The sequence below is a fragment of the Callionymus lyra genome, chromosome 5 (assembly GCF_982586985.1).
Source record: "Callionymus lyra chromosome 5, fCalLyr1.hap1.1, whole genome shotgun sequence".
Lineage (NCBI taxonomy): Eukaryota > Metazoa > Chordata > Actinopteri > Syngnathiformes > Callionymidae > Callionymus > Callionymus lyra.
The window spans coordinates 13,668,496-13,686,521 of NC_141822.1; the positions used below are offsets into that span (position 1 = coordinate 13,668,496).

The window sequence follows — 18,026 nt, forward strand, 5'->3', positions numbered from 1 at the left end:
GAAGCAGTGTCATTATTTTCAGAGTCCACTAGATGGCGGCATCTGAACTATTCTTTTGTTTTGACAACTGTTCTAATGAAACATCACATCATTTTTAAAGTGATGGCGCCACCTGCTGACCTCTAAACGAACATGACACTTCTTCACGAAGCTTCATCAGACCATCCCTAGTATTTGAGCCTTGTTGTTCCTAAAACTGTCTTCTTTCTTTTGCCGACGTAGACGTGTCCACCGCTGTAGAGCGGGGGGGATTGTTCCGAACCCCGGACGGTCTCCTCCTGACGTGTGTCTCATTGTTTTTGTCTTTTGTTTTTTTTACTCTGCATGTACAGTTTTGTAAAGCAAAATCGAGACTCGATCTCTCGCAGGTCGTCCATCAACAGCATTCAGTCACCGTGAGTTATCACTACGTTACACTTTTTCTCCTCCTCCTTCGCCTCCTCCCCTCTTCATTCCTCTGACGCATGTGAGGAAGCTTTAGCCGTCGCTCGTAACCAGATAGAGACAATGCACCTCATGATCATGACAGCAAACCTCTTGATCTTAAGCAGTCTTTGAGCCTTTTGAATGGTCCTTTTCCTCCAGCTTGCATGAGTTGTTCACCAAAAAAAAGATTTTCAATGATAACCTTTTCCTTCCAGTGCTTGATGTCCCTCAAATCCCATGTGAAAACGAAACTATATACATGTGTGTTGCTCATCTGTGGACACCTGCCCTCTATCCTGTGTGTCTCCTGTCTGTCTTCTAGGAGTTATAGCTTCTCCTCCCCCGCCAGAAGAATCTTGAGGTACAAGACGTGACAGATAACAATCCAGTGCATCTTAACAATCATCCAACGACGCCACACCTAATTGTGTTTTTCCTTAACGGAGCCATCTCACCCATCAGTTTGGTTTGGAGACACAAGTGTCGACATGTTTCAGTCGGGGTTGTGTGTTCTTGGAGCGTGACACCGGGAACAAAACTGTGGAGACACTTCAGGCACTAGATCAACGGATATTTAAGACCTAAATCAGAACAATGATACGTCTGTCGTGAGTCAGTTTGGAAGTTTGGAAACAGCCAATCACATTAGCCAATTTTTTGTTATCCACGATCAGATTATTGCTCTCACTTTTGTAACGGTTTTTCAAAGCAACCTTGGTTTGGATCAGCCTGGTACTTTATTTTTTTAAGAAAACCAAATCTAGATTACCATAAAACACAAAAGTAACACCAACTTCTGAGGAATTTTTGAAACCACTTATGTGAACCACGACAAAAGAACAAATCAATTTACTATAGACGGAAAAATACTTATATTTCGAAAAAGGCTAAATGTAGAATATTCAGATTTAGACATTTAAAATTGTTTTAAGTCATATACAATGATGGTCGGAAATGTGGAATATATATCTTTTTTTTTTATTATTCAACTCCGGTTGTTTATTTAATCTGGATCATTCTTATTTTATTTTACTTTACTACATTGAGAGGCTTAATTATTAGCATATACTATATATATTAGTAGCATCTACTTTATTTACGTCCTCACTGTTAAACAAACAAATGCAAATGCAAAGTATTTTATTAAAGTATTGGTAAATAAATGATAAAAAAAAATCCTTATTTGATCACATTTGATTAAGTTATCCCGATTCTAATGACAAGACTTAACAAAGAAACAGATAAGATCAGCTTTTCAATGGGATTTTAACTTTTTGCTCAAAGTGAGGTTATAGTTTAGTTTAATGAAGTAAAGTGGTTCCTTGTTTGTTGCCTGCGTTACGATTTAAAGCTTCCCCCATTAAGTAGTGAACGTTTAACCAGCTCCTATAATGCTTTACTGCCTTTACTGTGCCAAACAATCCCTTTTGACATGACAACATACAATTAGAATCTAAATACAGTGTTGTCGCGTCCAATCAGCCGCAACTGAATGGAGCAGTGAGTAGAAAAGCATCATGGGAGTTTAATGTTTTGTAAGCAACATAACTAAGGTGGGCACAGTAATTAGTGCCTCCTATCAAGTTTGTGGTGAAGTTTATTTGTTGTTCAATTTTTCCCAATATATGAAAAAAAAGTATTTTCATATCAATTAAATTACATTTAACAGTAACAGTGTATCTACAGCGCTAACATAGACGTTGAGCTTTTCTGTTTTTTGTTCCACTAAAATAAAATAGAACCAGACCATGGGAGTTAAACCACAGTACGTCTAAAGTTCCAATGCAATTCCTACGAAGAAGAATCTTGAGGGTTAAAGCAACACAAATTGTGTGGAGAAATATAAGTGACGGTAAATGAATAAATGTATAAATGTATAATAAATGTGTTGATAAAATTGGTCAAAATGTCAAAATAAATAAAGAACTTCTAATTTAATTTTTGTCAAAGAATGGAGCTATTTTTTGTATAAATACACATTTTTTCAATTATACATTTTGACTTATATTTATTAATTTATACATTTTGTCTGCTATTTATCTATGTTTTTATACATTTTGACATTTTGTCAGGGGCCACTGTAGTTTAGTACTTTTTATTTTGCAGGGCCTGTTTATATCCGACCCAATATCAATAAAACAAGTGCTTTAGTTTAATAATTGTTAATAATAGTTACACACGTGGTAGATACTTTAGGTACGTCATGATCTTCTTCTCTGGTGTCAAAAGTTCCTCCACAGTTTTGTTCGTGCTGCTACACAACCGTCTCCACTGAACACATGTTGACAGTAAATTAAAAACAGACGTTTAAAATCCAAAAGACTTTTAGACGTGTCATTTGCATTTGACCTCCTCTGGTCAAGCATGGTAAGTGTCGGCTGTACCATGACGAGAGCATCCATAGACCACCAGCGCTCCACTATGGATGAACCGTGAACCTCTAAGAAGGAGCGACCACGACGTGGTTCCTTCACCATGTGGTGTTCCCTGTGTGTGCAGCAAGGAGATGCAGCGAGGGTCCAAGACCATGTCGGTGTGGGAGCAGAGGACCAACCAGCTGAGGAGACACAACCTGAGGGCCAGCACCGAGGCCCTGTTCAACGAGCTGGACCCCGAGGAGCGCCTGCGCGTCTCCTCCGCCCTCCACCTGCACCCCGACATGAAGACCCACCTGGACCGACCTCTGGTGGTGGACGCCGAGAACGGGGACGCGCCCGCCAGGTCGCCGGAGGGCCCGCGGGAGGGCGTGGCAGAAGGTCATCACTCGCACTCCAGGAGACACCATCACCACCGGGACAGGAACGGCGAGGGCGGCGGCAATAACGGTCGCTCCGGGCGGAACCACGGCCGGAGCAAAGACCACAACGGCGGCCACCATAAGGAGGCGGGTTCACCGGAGGACGAGGGGAACGGCGTGAGAGCGGCGGGCGAGGAGCGCAGACACCGTCACCATCACTCCCATCGGACCTCCAAAGAAGGGAACGGCACGTTGATGAACGGCGAACGAAGGAGCAAAGTAGCAGGAGACGGCAACGGAGAGAACAAGAGGAATAGGAATGGGCATAAAGGTCAAAGGTTAGTTTAGCATAATATTAGAGGTAGCAGGTGTGAAACACTGCAACTCAAATATTGTCATGTGATTACGGTTAAGCTTTATGCTCTTTATATTATTGCACAGATGATGCTTTAAACAGTTCAACTGTTGAAACTTAATTTTTTTAATTAAACCATTTTTTTAACGATTTAATTATGATTTTTGAATAATTAAATCCAATAATATTTATGTTCAGTTCAGTTCAGTTTATTTAAAATTTGTTTTTATTGAATAATTTGTATAATTATCATTATTTTTCAATAATGGAATTGAAAAAAGAAAAAAAAAATTCAAAATTAATGTTTTTTTTATTTATTCTAAGTCCAATAAAAAAAATCAAATATTCTTTTTAAAGTTCCACCAGACGATACCAAAGGACTACAGAGTTACTTTATTGAAAAGCAAGTATATATATATATTTAAGGAGTTAGAGTATTATACTAAAAAAACTAAGGCATTCATTTTGAAGATGTTTGTTTTATTCAATTATTTAAAAAAAGATAAATTGACTTGTGTTGTTGTTACTTCATCTGCAGAGGTCATTTGATCCTCATATTTATCTGACTGTTAACAAAATAACTCTAAATCAAACCTATTTTAATTATATTTTCAGGAATTAGTTGCTTGTTTTCTTTAACTCCACCTGTATTTAGGAAGCTTTTAGAGGTTATAAGATTTATTGGTTCAACCCAATAAAAAAAATCTTAATTTCCTCCATTATTGTTACTTACATTCTTTCTTGTTTTCCATTATACTAAGGTTTAAAGCCCTTAAAGAAATCAATCTGATGATGGAGACAGGGCTCATAAAGATTCATGAAACAGTCTTTGATCTCATATTAGTTGCTTAAAACCAGAGATTATGAAGCCAAGGGGTGTCATGTAGGTGGGCTTTGAAAAGGGCAAAGCTTCATGAAGCTTCATAGCCTCTTATGCACTACAATTCTCCTGTTATAGAGTTTGTGGGTCCAATAGCTGAGTGACGTTTGTACTTTCGTCCAGATGTTATTGCACCTTAAACACTGCCATACATCTTGAAGAATTCCATTCTACTCTTGCAGAGATCTGCACTCTGACGGTGAGGAGGACGCGCTGTCGTCCAGCGCCCTGCAGCCGAGGTGCAGCATCCTGAGTCTGGGGGACAAGCAGGAAGACGCCGACAACCAGAAGAACTCCAGCCGGGCCAGCCAGGCCGGACTCAACAGCAACACCATCCGGATCCCCGTCACCATCACGAACCCGCCGGGAGAAACCACCGTCATACCCAGTAAGGAAGTGAAAACACGAGTTGCATTATGACCTGGAATCTTCCAGAATATCAGTCATGATGGAAAGATGAAGCTTCATCATCACTTGTTGTGTCTCCAGTGAACAACATCGACTGTGAGAACTTTGAGAAGAAAGACCTGGAAGACCTGGAGGACGAAGGAGACATGCCTCGTCAGATTCTGCCCTATAGCTCCATGTTTGTCTTTGGACAAACCAACCCGTACGTTCTTTCAAGTTTTCTTGTGTTTTTATTTTATGATCTGATGAATTTAATATTGAGGTTTAACTTCAATTATCTTATGCAAGTCTTAGAGCAAACTTTTTCTAGAGAAGGACATATCATATATGTTGACATATATGGAGTGCCATAATTAGGTTATTAATATATTAAAATAGAGACAAAGACAGGAAAAAGGAAATATATATGAATCAAATTTAACAGATATAAATATACTTATTTATATGGTTAAGGGGAATTAAATACATACTGTTAATACCAGTCGGTAAGAGATTTGTCGGGAAAACGGAAATTGGAAATGCGGATAAACGTATTTTATATACACATTTCAGTTTTTTTTTAATTTCTATATGAGTATTTATATCCATTTAAAAGTATTTTGTGTATGTGTTAACTTTATTTTCTGTCTATGTCTAACTTATTACCGAATTATGACACTCCTGGCATTCCATAGCCTCATTCCAAACATAGTAGTGTAGATATATATATATATATTTAAAAAGTATTTTGTTTCTACCCTTGTATCCACCAAACCACTTTACATCAGTGGTTCAGAGAATACTTATGTTTTTTTCTTTCATTTCTATCATTTTTTTTGGAAAGCTTCCAGAAAAAGAAATAATTTGTCTTATTATGTGGACATATTTACCAATTTTCTTATATATATTTAGGTTATTCAAATGCTTTACATCAAACCACACTAAATGATACATGTGATTGAGTTTTAAAATAATTGATGTGATGTTTATTTATTGATTGTCGCATTTTTCACATTAATGTTGAATTCTCACATTTCAAATGTACCCTGAATGAAACAGACACATAGAGGAAAACTGACTTGTTGTTAAGAAATTATTAACGGCACTGAGATAACACACACCTCTGCCAAGGACCTAACTTTCCATTTCTTCGTCAAAACACAGCATACGAAGAGTTGAAAGAACAACTTCAGTGATTCAAATATAAAACTGTATGACATTTAAGAGACTCCTTCAGTGGTTAAAAAATAAATTAGATAAAAAATGTCACTTATTTGTACACACATTTTTGTGTTTATTAATTCACCATAACCCGTATGAGTTTTTATATGACCAATCAACCATTTAAAGTTTGTTTTTGAATAATATTTTTACTTTCTTTCCTATCAATGTCTTTATTTCCTGTCGCTTCCTTATAAGCTTATTATGGCACTCATGGCACTCCATACATCCACCAACCTGCTTCATGGCAGTGGGTTGGAGACGATGGTTTCATTCATTTCCATCATGGCTAAAGTTAAGAGATATGTATCAATTTGTAAAACTTCCAGGGAGAGAAAACTGAGAAACGATCACGTAAAGCTGTTCATTTCTAACTTTCATGAATATTCTTCACTTTCACCAAGTGAAACGTGCGCTTCAATAGTGATGACGACAGCGTTCACGTGCACACGTAGGTACACGATAGTCACAGACTGTGTGGGCAAAAAACTGAAGTGACCTGTGGGTTCATCCTCCGTGACGGCTGTACCGTCGCTCATCCTCACCGCCATGATGGGCTCGGATCCCCCTCGGTGTGCAGCGACTGCTCACTCTGTGTGTTCCTGCAGGGTGCGGCGACTTTGTCACTACGTGGTTAACCTGCGCTACTTCGAGATGTGCATCCTGTTGGTCATCACCATGAGCAGCATCGCCCTGGCAGCCGAGGACCCGGTCCAAGCCAACGCACCGCGGAATAACGTGAGTCACACTGAAGGGACAGACTTTTTTGAAATAAAGAACCAAACAGCGGCAAGTGAAGCTGAACACATGACTCACACTTACATGCACACACACACACATGCACACACACACTGATGTGTTTAGAGCTCTGCTGACCCCGCTTGTTAGGAAAGTTTGTTTCCAGACGAGTTATTTTAACTGCTCCGATTTTTCTTTCAGCAGATACATTTATCTTTTTGTCTCTCTTAGAAAGTTCCAGAGTTTTATTTTAGAAATGAGATCTTTTTTATGTAACTTGAGATTTAAAGATTTATATTTTAATCTTCAAAATGTTCCCTCACATGAGCAGCTAGCTCTGTTAGCAAGTATACTAGTAGCATAAAATGTTCATCCACTTTAAAGTAAGAGAAAAATACATTCTGTTAATGGGGTGGCAAGGTTAGGTTTAACTATTTAACTAACAATAAATAACATAAATGTGTGGTCGCTTGAAGTGATGTCATCAGATGTATGTGACGTATGGACGTTTATCATTGCCATCAAAATATTGAATGGTTTAATTTAACATTTAAAATGTTGAATTGATTTCAATGAAATATTTTCCTTTTTCAACAATTGAAATCAATCATTTCTGTATTGATATATTTGTTTTTTTATGTGCTTTATCTAACAATAGAATAAAGAAATGCAATATTTTTTATCATCTGTTTTTTACATAGAGTTTGATATTCCAACTCTAATAAATAAATAATGCATGTTCTAAAAATGTGTAGCCTTTTAAATTCAATAAAAAATGTTAATAATGGATAATAGTGCCATTAAAAAAGTTTCCATTCATTTGTTGGATAGAGAAGCAGAAATTCAAATGAAATGTCATATATTTGTATAAAAAATCTCTTGATCTGTAGAGATCCATCAAACACTCTTTGACTCTGAGCCTGGTAAGTATATTGGCCAGTTCTGTGTTGCTCTTTGGGTTTAGTTTGCTTGTTTGTGGCAACAGCTGAGCTTATTAAACCTCCAGAAGTTTAGAGGTACAGAAGGAATCTTGTGTAAATCTGCTGCCTTGAAAAATAAAAACCCTCATCTCGGTTTCATCATGTCAACAGGTTCTCAAGTACCTGGACTATGTTTTTACTGGCGTCTTCACATTTGAGATGGTAATCAAAGTGAGTATTCTTCAAGATAAATCCATGTGTCTCCAGCAACATATTTTTCTGTTTTGATGAAGCTTTTTGTTCCTAAAAAACACTTCATAATAGATAAAATTATCTCATTCATTTTTCACATTGATGGAAAAATACTGTTTGTTTTCAATAGGGTTTTCAAATTTGCTTAACCACAAGTATTGAATGTTAATCATTGCTGGCTTTTTAAAACAAAGCTCAGTTGATTTTTATAACCTGTTTTAAATGTGTTCTTGCCTACTGGATAATCAGTAACTTACAATGGTGTAAAAGTTATGACTGAAACTGTTCTAGGTTAAAATTGAAAATGGAACATAGGATAACAAGATTCTGTAGTAAACTCTTCTTGCAAGTAAAATTGTTGTGACTTGAAAAAGAAATACTAATTTCTGATGTTCGCAGCCTTAAGTCAGATTCCTTCTAGACAGTAATCCTAACTGTTTGCGCCTAACTCCAATGTTTCAAGTGTAATGTATATATAGTGTGCATCTCTGGACTAATTATTTTCATCAACACGTACAATATCCTTTTAAAATATAAAGTTATGAAAATGACAAGCTTTAAACTTCACAGCAGTAATAACTCTTTATCCGGACCTTTGCCCTCAAATTAAAATTCTCATATTAGTCCAGGATAAGTCCAACTTCTTTAAAGTAATTTAATAGGAAAGTGATTTAATTTATCTTCCTGTCACACCAGATGATTGACTTGGGACTCCTGCTCCATCCTGGCTCTTATTTCCGTGACCTCTGGAACATCCTGGACTTCATTGTGGTCAGTGGAGCTCTGGTGGCCTTCGCTTGCTCGTAAGTTTGTTGCTCCGAGGGATCAAAACCAGGTCACGATTAGTCACAATATCTTCATATTTGTGACAGTGAAGAACATATTTTCATGTATTTTGTCTCTTGTCGAACTTTTCTCTGTATTTCTGACGTGTTTCTCTCTTGTTTGTGTTGCTGATTCCTTCTCTGTCCTGCTTCTTCCTTCAACCTTTGTTTCTGGCTTGGATTGCTTTCAGGAGCCTGATGGGGTAAAGCCTGCTATCTCTGCCTGTCTCTCTGTTGTCCATCATACCGTGGTCACGTGTTCACAACATTAAAATCAAATGTCATTTCTTCTCATCGATAAGATCGTCCAGCTTCAAACGCTGGCATTTCCTCTGTTTGTGTTGCTGTGAGACACTTTTGACTCTTCGGGCATGAACACAAAAGCAGACGAAATGTAAAAACCTTTTAAAAAACATGCACAATAACCACAAAACGAGCCAAACAAAAGTACTTTAATTTCTTATCTGTCCTTGTAGTATGAAATAATCTGAATATTAAGAAATCTTGTGTATTTAATTCATGCAAGTATGTTTACATTATTCATAAAATATTTTCTTAATTTTTCAAATCTTTTCAAAAGATTTTGTTCAAATTATTATAGTTTTTAACATCACATTAGCTGTTTTAATTTGAAAGGTCAGATTGTGTTTAAAATAATTTAGGTGATGTATTAAAATTGTATGTTAAGTTAAATTTTAATGTTAAAATGTCAAATCTTATAGCCTGAATGACATGATGTGAATTCTGAAAATAAGAACGGCACTGAGCGAGGACACACCTCTGCCAAGGTCCTAACTTCCCATTTATTTTCCATCAAAACACAGCGTACGTTGGAAGAAAAACGTTAATGATTTAAATATAAAAATGGCTGATCTTCAAAAGATTCCCTTAGTTGTCTTGGCACTCAGGGTCTCAAATACGGGGTCACCGGTGGCGGTTTTCTATATTCCTCGTCTTTATTTTCCGAACCAAAACTAATGTTGACACCATCTTCATTCATTAGTTAATTTATTTTAAAATTTTTGATCTTATACTGTGTTTTAGGGAGTCAGTTTTGTCTTCCTTTTTTGCCCTTGAGGGGCCCGTAGTTTTTACAAGTGGCAGCGTAAAGTGAATAATAAATAAAAAAAACTGCAAGAACATTCTAGAATCCAACACATCAAAAAAAAAGTTGTCGCCACATTCTTTGCATATACAGTGCATGACAAAAATATTTATTTTATTCTTTGGAGTAGCTAAGTAAAGATCAAGAATCTATATATATATTTTTTTATTGTACTCAAGAACGTTTTTATTTGTTCAGGCTTTTCCTTGATTTTATGGAACTCCTGTAGTGTTATCTTGACCTTTAAAGTATATACTTAATTTAATATTTTTTTGATTGTTTAAGCGCTTTGTGACCCTCGTCTGGAAAAACGCTATATAAATAAAAATAACTTACTTACTTACTTTCTAAAATGGTTTGCTCTTTAAGGAGGTAATTTCCAGACCTTCTTTCTGTGAAGAAACCAGAAAAAGCTAATTGTTTATAAGTGGCTTTCTGGAAAACAATACATTTTTAAGGTTCGGCACAAGAAGGGAAAAGTTATGTGGCCCTCACAGGAAAAAGTGTGGCGACTTTTGTCCCATTATTAACAGTGGGACTTTTAATACAAAAAAAACTAAATTCCTTGGCAGTGGTATTATTTTGTGTGTGTTGACAAATCCATTATGGCAGATCAATAGTAATTTATTTGGTAAAACCAAATAATCAATAACGTTAAATAATACAACATCCCATTTTTGACACCATATGTACTGACGACGACAGAAACCGTGTCTTTAAAACTACCACAAATCCAGTGAAACATGAGTAAAATGATTTGAGAATTCAGTCTCATTTAACTCTACGAACTCTAACGATGCGTTATTTCCTGTCTCATGACATGTCAGCCATTTTGTGAAGAGGTGATAACATAGTTGTGTCTCAAATCGCATACTTGCGTACTCAAACTTAGTATTTTTAGTGCATAAGTTCGTCTCAATTCTTAGTATGTGAAATGTAGTGCACCATTCACAATAATTGTAGGACACTTTCTACCCTAAAAAGCTGCCATCTTAGTGACGTTGTATATGTATATATATATATATATATATATATATATATATATATATATATATATATATATATATATACACTTACAGGTGCATTTTCAGCCAGCAGTAGGAGGATGACACATCTTCGGTGCTGATACCGGCGTAAATATCTCGTGAATATTTTTGTTTCTCATAGTTTTTGATCCAAGCTTGCAAACGTGCTTCCAGCAAGTGTCATTGATAGTGTTCCTACAGCTGGTTGAAATCATCGTTAAATAGTAGTCGAAGAAGAAGCTGTTGGTCATTTCCTGTTAGTGCGTAGTACGTACACTATCCTGATGCATACTAACTAACTAACTAGTACACTAAGAGAAGTATGAGATTTGAGACACAGCACATGAGGTATTTCATCCATTAGCATCTGGTGCTTCATTCTCCATCCTGTCAAGTTGTTTCAAGATGTCATCACTGAAGTATCGAAGTATTTGTAACGAGAATATGTTGCGACTCCATCCCTCATCTCCAGCTGCTTTATTTCAATGTTCAACTCTTCTGCCTGTGAAAGTGGTCCGTGTTGATGGTTCTCGTTTGTCTGTGTGTGTTCTGTCGCTGCTCTTTCTTCGTCAGATCTCAACAAAGCGTGGCCAGGTGGGAATTGTGTCCAAACTAAAGCATTTGACCTAGATGCCTCCACCCCCTCCCCACATACTCCCTTGTTCTATACTGACGTACTGAAGCTTTTCAACATGACCCCCCCCCCCCCTCCAATTGTCTGACCCTTTCATCTAGAGGATCTTAAACATGACGACATGACCGACCCCCTGCTGGTCCTTCCTGCAGCCCCGGCCCCAATATTGAGTCGCCCCGAGGCAATATTGCAGGGGGGGGGCTGTGTCATAGCTTTCAGGAGATCAATGCATCGACCCCTCGGCGATGATAGGCATCGGCACTGATGGCACAAGAAAATCAATTAGCACTAATCCCTCGTTTTGATGAAAAATGATCATCTTATTGTTCACGGTTGAAATCCTGCATTACCTCTGGTATTGATTCATCTTCTCACCTTCATCTCACCCCGGATCAATCCACAGGATCTGTCCGAGCCTGATGACGACTCTCAGTGAAAGATCATCTTAAAGAGATAGTTCACCCGAAAATTCAAACTTCACTCATTTTCTACTCACCCTCAGGTCGATTAAGGGTTGGCATTATTTTCAGAGTAATCTGTTCCTTTTTAGAGTTATAGACAAAAATGTTTGTTCATTTTAATGTAGCGACTGGAGCTCAGTTGTCTTCGTCTTTATATTCGTCCAAAAAGACACTTAAAAACATTCAAATACTTTCATACTGCTCTTCTGTAACATCTTGTATTGAAGCTTCGACAAGAGGAATTATTACGAAGAAACTTAAACAAGTCTGTATATTAAGCTGGTTTTAGCGGCCATTACTAAGCTAGCTGCTAGGCTAGCTTCATCTTCCTCAAAACAGACACACTTAAAATATCTCCTTACTGTTCGACTGTAAAATCCATCTTGTAATGAAGCGTCAACAAGAGGAATTGTTCCAAAAAAATGTCAACCAGTCTATATTTTAAGCTTGTTTTTTTGCAGACGCTGCTTTGCTTTTGCAGCCTGAATCTTGCACCAGCACATTGACACTCGCCATGTGTTTTAATGAGGAAATTCTTTAGGTTGAAGCTGAGCCACTGACAAGCACCTTCTGCTACAAACAAACTTAAAATATAGACTTATCTAGGTTTTTTCAGAACAATTCCTCATGTCGAGGCTTCAATACAAGATGGACGTTACAGACGAGCAGTATGGAGGTATTTGGATGTTTTTAAGTGTCTTTTTGGACGAAGATGAAGACGAAGACAACTGAGCTCCAGTCGCTAAATTAAAATGAACAAACATTTTTTACTATTACTATAAAAAGAAACAATTTACTCTGAAAATAATCCCAACCCTTAGTCAACATGAGGTTGAGTAGAAAATGTTTAACAAGTTTGAATTTTGGGTGAACTATCACTTTAAGATTGAGACAATAAAAAAGCGTTTCTACATATTAAAACAAATATATTACATGTATAAATATATATACTCTATAACTATACAACTTGGCTATTCAAGCAATTTTACCTGGATCCACTAATCCAAAAATAATGTGTTACCAAATATCAGATTTTCACCGATTTGCGGTAATTTGCACCACTTTGCGTCACTTTTTGGCAAAACCAAGGAGCCGTTATTTAAACAGCGCAACAAAACCCTTTCAACTCGTCTTGGAAAACAAAAGATTTGACGACAAATGGACTGAAAAACATCTAGACAAACTACTAGATGATCCTTAACTCTGTGTATCCATTTGAAATCTGGTTCCATTCAACAGGAAACAGTAGGTTGTCCGACGTACAAGCTGCACAACTTTCGGAAATTCTTTCCCTCAAGAAATCTGAGTTGAATTTCCTGTTAATAGACAGACATAGAACAGAAACATAAATTTGGCATAGCCAGAGGTTGCTTAACTTTACTTTAACAAGACCTGAGTTTCTGCTTCAGCAGTCAACTTTGTTTTCCCCCATGAGCCGGTTTGATAAATGTCAACCATTCCTCCAGTCAGTGTGTATTTTTCCTTAGATTTTATTCATCTTTTTAACATTCGGCTACAGTTGACATTCCAGTCCGGAGCCCTTGGAGCGATCAGTGCCGATCCACAGGTTGATTCCATCACACAGACGCACACACCACACAGATTTTGTGCTTCATGGATCTTCTGAAAGCTATCGTGGGACGTTAGTCTCCATAAACGAAGGACCTCGCTCAGAGGAGGGAATCTACTCTGTAGATGACTGCATGCCGGCGTGACCGAGGCATCTGAGCATGAGCGGCTGCATGTTCTAACAGCCAGGATGTTACGGGAACAACAGCCGGAACACATTTAATCAGTTGAAGAGGAAACGAATGCAAGATCACATGTGATCGCACTGGATGACATCACATCACATTATATTTATGCCGAGAGATGGTGTAAGAAAAATAGGAGTTAAAAGAATATAGGATTTAAAGTTCGACTCAAGAATCTATGTACTTGCACGTACGTACATAATGGCATGAGGGTAAAAAAACGAGTATTGCTGGTCAAAAATGAATGTGCAACAAAAGAAAGTTGAAAACTACTAACAAATTTGACCCACATTTATGTAAAAATAAAAAAAAACAACCCCACAGGAAAGACCTTAAATCTGATGCATGCAATAAACCTAAATGCAATAAACGAATTAAAATTAAAAACATTGTATTTTAAAATCGAATCAAAATGCCTAACAGTAATTTAGCGGGAGCTACGAGGTAAATAAGTACAACATTGTATATTTCAAATGTTTTTGACAAACATTACATTTATAATGTTTTAAGCATATTTATTTGTGTCACTAGAAAAGAAAAAAGTCAAACCAGTTCCATGATTATGTGGAAAAACTGCTGTAATTTCCGTACCATAGAAGCCAGAATATATGCAGCACCAACCAGTTCTAACTAAAAACATATGTATATAGTATATATAGGACAGAACTGTCTTTAAACTGCAGGAGTCCATGTTGTAACGAGAGATATTAACACAGATAGATAGGACAGAGTTGTTTCTTTTAACTATGTTTGTCTTCACTGAGCAGTACCTGTAACACAGCAGTAAAACACCCATATATATATGTATATATATATATACATATATATATATATATATATGAAGGTAAACCATGTGCTTTTATTACCACCTTTTATGTCAGTTCTTTACGCTGCCGTCTCCAACAATGGATTCATTGATGGCTGCTTTTCTATTTTCTACTTCAACCGTCAGATTGATGAAATTTAACTCAAATGCATCACATGCACATTTACGTGTGTGTGTTCCATCGTGAGGGTGTTTGCATGACGCCCCAAATTGATGGTTAGAAACAGACCCAAACAATTTTTCATTCTTTTTCAACTGAGGCCGGAATCCAACTTCTGTGCTTTACTTTAATCTCTTGTCATGGAAATAATCTTCCGGAAAATTATCTCTTCCAGCTGTTTGACTTTCTCTTGCACTTTCTGCTAGAGCGCCACCTAGCGGCGGATAACCCCTTAAAAAACTCAACAGTTGAGCAGCATCATTTTAAAGAAGGAAGTGTGTGAAAAAAGTTTCATATAATCAATCATTTAAAGACTCTTTACATCTATATTGATAACTTCCTGTCCAGTAGAGAAACGTAATCCTAAGTGTAGATAAATAGATTCAACAAGTTAGTATCATTTCATTAACCAACTAGTAACTCAAACAGTGAATTTTGTCAAAAGTTTGGATGAAAAAGGAAATTTGTGACTTATTTTGTGACGTTCATACGCATGCGTTCCTACTAACAGATCAGGATTGTTGCCAGAATGATGAAACTGTGTCGTCTCCTCCTGATATTGTTCAACTGAACTTGATGTTTGTGCGTCGTAACAGAGGCACCAAAGGAAAGGACATCAACACCATCAAGTCTCTGAGGGTCCTTCGAGTCCTGCGACCCCTCAAGACCATCAAAAGACTCCCCAAGTTGAAGGTAAAATCAGTCTCTTGTGTATGGAGGATTTGTTTCTTTATTATTCAATCAAAAAATTAAATAAAATCAGACTCAAAAAGAAAACTGACTTCAACTAGACATTGCCTAATGAAAATATAACCCAATCACGAAAAAAGTTTAATCGAATCAAAGAACAAAGTTTCAATCAAAGTAACTTTCTTGGATTTAACATTTTAAGTAAGTTTAAGTAACTTGTTTTGGTTGAAAATGATTTTTTTAATTTACTTTTTTTAATTTTTTTTTATAAACGTTTCAATTAATTGGATAAGTAAGAAACAAATCTTTCATCTGGCCTTTTACGGTACTTCAGCCAGTCGGTCATTTTCAGAGTTAAAAATACTAATGAGTCGTAAAGTAAAAAAATCGAAATCAAAGTTAGAAATAATTTTACATTTTTACTCTTACTATACTCTTAGTATACGTAGCCATAATTGTGTCTTTTAAGTCGGGCTTAGTTTTAATAGGAGTCGAATAAAAGAAGCAGATGTTGTTTCACTGGCGTTTGTTGTTTTCCTGGTGAGATATTTTAACTTCTGGTGTTCTTCGTCTCCAGGCTGTGTTTGACTGTGTCGTGAACTCGCTGAAGAACGTCCTGAACATCCTCATCGTCTACATGCTCTTCATGTTCATCTTCGCCGTGATCGCCGTCCAGCTCTTTAAGGGGAAGTTCTTCTACTGCACCGATGAGTCCAAGGGACTGGAGAAGGACTGCCGGTAAATATCTGTCGCGTTGATGTTCATTATGTTTGATAGAATCGCGACCGGAGTCTTTCCTTTAACTGTTGGTGTAAATGAATTTGGATTCTTTGTCTCGCAGTGGTCAGTTCCTGGAGTACGACAAAGACGACGTGGCGGCTCAGCCCAGGGAGTGGAAGAAGTACGAGTTTCACTATGACAACGTTCTCTGGGCCTTCCTGACGCTCTTCACTGTTTCCACTGGAGAGGGATGGCCATTGTAAGTCATTAAATGCACCATCGTGCTGCATTCAGGATCGTCTTTTAGGTCTTACAAAATACAATATCAACTCGTGGGTCATTGGAATAAATACATAGAACATATATTATAAGACAAGTCTTTTTTGGGGATGGGTTGATAATACACAATATTTCCTTAGTTTACAGGATGTATTATGAGCAATTTGAATACTAATAAAACATCGTAGATGTGCTGGTGTTTCCTAAGAGAAAGATTAAGCACCTGAAGAAGAGCTATTTGCAGCTGTGATGTATCATTTCTTTGGCCCCTTGTCGGGATGGTCTGTATTTACATTGAGCTACATTGTTTATTGGTTTAAACAATAACATTTAAACTACAAGAAATAATCATGTTTGAAACCAGCTTGGTCTTCTTGAGGTTAGTTTAAGTTCTAATAGAGGAATTGTACTGTTAGATGCAAAAATATAGTAAATAGATTACAGGTATTATACTACAAAACACATAAAAATCCATTTCCTTCTGCAATTTTCATATTCGTTAATGACATTTATAATCTTGATAGCTTTCTGGAAGAGAAACGTACTGAAAGAGATGTTGGTGGTCTTGATATCAACATGTGGTGTAAGCTATATTGGGGTTTGTTCCCCCAAGAATAGGGCTTGTGGGCCGCATTCATTGACTTGGTGGCCCGGATTTGGACCCCAAGCCTAAGTTTGACTCGGGTGCATTGACCCTTGTGTTATCTCAGGGTCAATGTGACCCAGAAAATCAGGAAAAAAAAGTGTTTGTGGCATCCCTTGTGTTGTCTCTGAGGTCGTTCATCTTGACCCAATTGTTTTCATTCGTTTTCGGGTTTTCTGGGTCACAGTGACCCAGAGATAAAACAAGGGTTAAGGAAATACGTCAAAAAACAGTTTTATAAAAACATTTTTTAATCATTGAATAGTTTTTTATTACTGATTTCAATGTTTATATATTTTTTTGGGGACAAATTTAAATATTTTCCAAATAATGTAGTTTTATTTTACACGTATAGTTAAAAATTCACAGTTCAATAATTAAAAAATATGTTTTTAAAGTTCATTTATTTTTATTTTGGAGCCTTTTAAAATTCAATATAAAAATGGTTGGTTCCATGGTAGCTTGGTATTCTTTCGGAACTGTTTCCGAATTCTTTAATTAAATAAAAAGACAAAAAAACAAACCCAACCTATGAAAAAAATACAAATTCTTGAATTAATTTATGAATTAAACCATATACAACTTTTCAATACAGACTATTCAAATAAATAAACAACATTTTAATTAAAAAAACAAACAAATTTAAACATTTAAAATGCTAAATCTAACCATTCAATATTATGGTGACCCTGATATACTTCCATAGAAACATGGTTGGCACGTTTTTGCTCTGTATGACTCAAGCTCCTCATGAAGCTCCAAACGTTTCCTTCCAGGGTCCTGAAACATTCTGTCGACGCCACCTACGAGGACCAAGGTCCCAGCCCGGGCTACCGCATGGAGACGTCCATCTTCTACGTGGTCTACTTCGTGGTGTTTCCTTTCTTCTTCGTCAACATCTTCGTGGCTTTGATCATCATCACGTTCCAGGAGCAGGGAGACAAGGCCATGTCCGAGTGCAGCCTGGAGAAGAACGAGGTATAATTTCC

The 18,026-nt window shown here is 36.9% G+C and overlaps 1 protein-coding gene across 3 annotated transcripts in view; it reads left to right on the forward strand.

The window, feature by feature from the left end:
- Window positions 1–18,026, forward strand: part of LOC148079467 (voltage-dependent N-type calcium channel subunit alpha-1B-like) — a 129,194-nt gene that overhangs the window by 82,626 nt on the left and 28,542 nt on the right. For 2 of the 3 annotated variants that reach the window (XM_087791038.1, XM_087791037.1), the window contains 11 exons: window positions 333–395; window positions 2,926–3,501; window positions 4,581–4,786; window positions 4,888–5,008; window positions 6,615–6,744; window positions 7,836–7,895; window positions 8,613–8,719; window positions 15,302–15,398; window positions 15,973–16,133; window positions 16,237–16,374; window positions 17,814–18,015. In XM_087791038.1, coding sequence (XP_087647164.1) covers window positions 333–395; window positions 2,926–3,501; window positions 4,581–4,786; window positions 4,888–5,008; window positions 6,615–6,744; window positions 7,836–7,895; window positions 8,613–8,719; window positions 15,302–15,398; window positions 15,973–16,133; window positions 16,237–16,374; window positions 17,814–18,015 — 1,861 coding nt within the window. Of the gene's footprint in view, window positions 1–332; window positions 396–2,925; window positions 3,502–4,580; window positions 4,787–4,887; window positions 5,009–6,614; window positions 6,745–7,835; window positions 7,896–8,612; window positions 8,720–11,443; window positions 11,465–15,301; window positions 15,399–15,972; window positions 16,134–16,236; window positions 16,375–17,813; window positions 18,016–18,026 lie in introns of all 3 variants that reach the window. The other variant, XM_087791039.1, reaches the window with a different exon arrangement.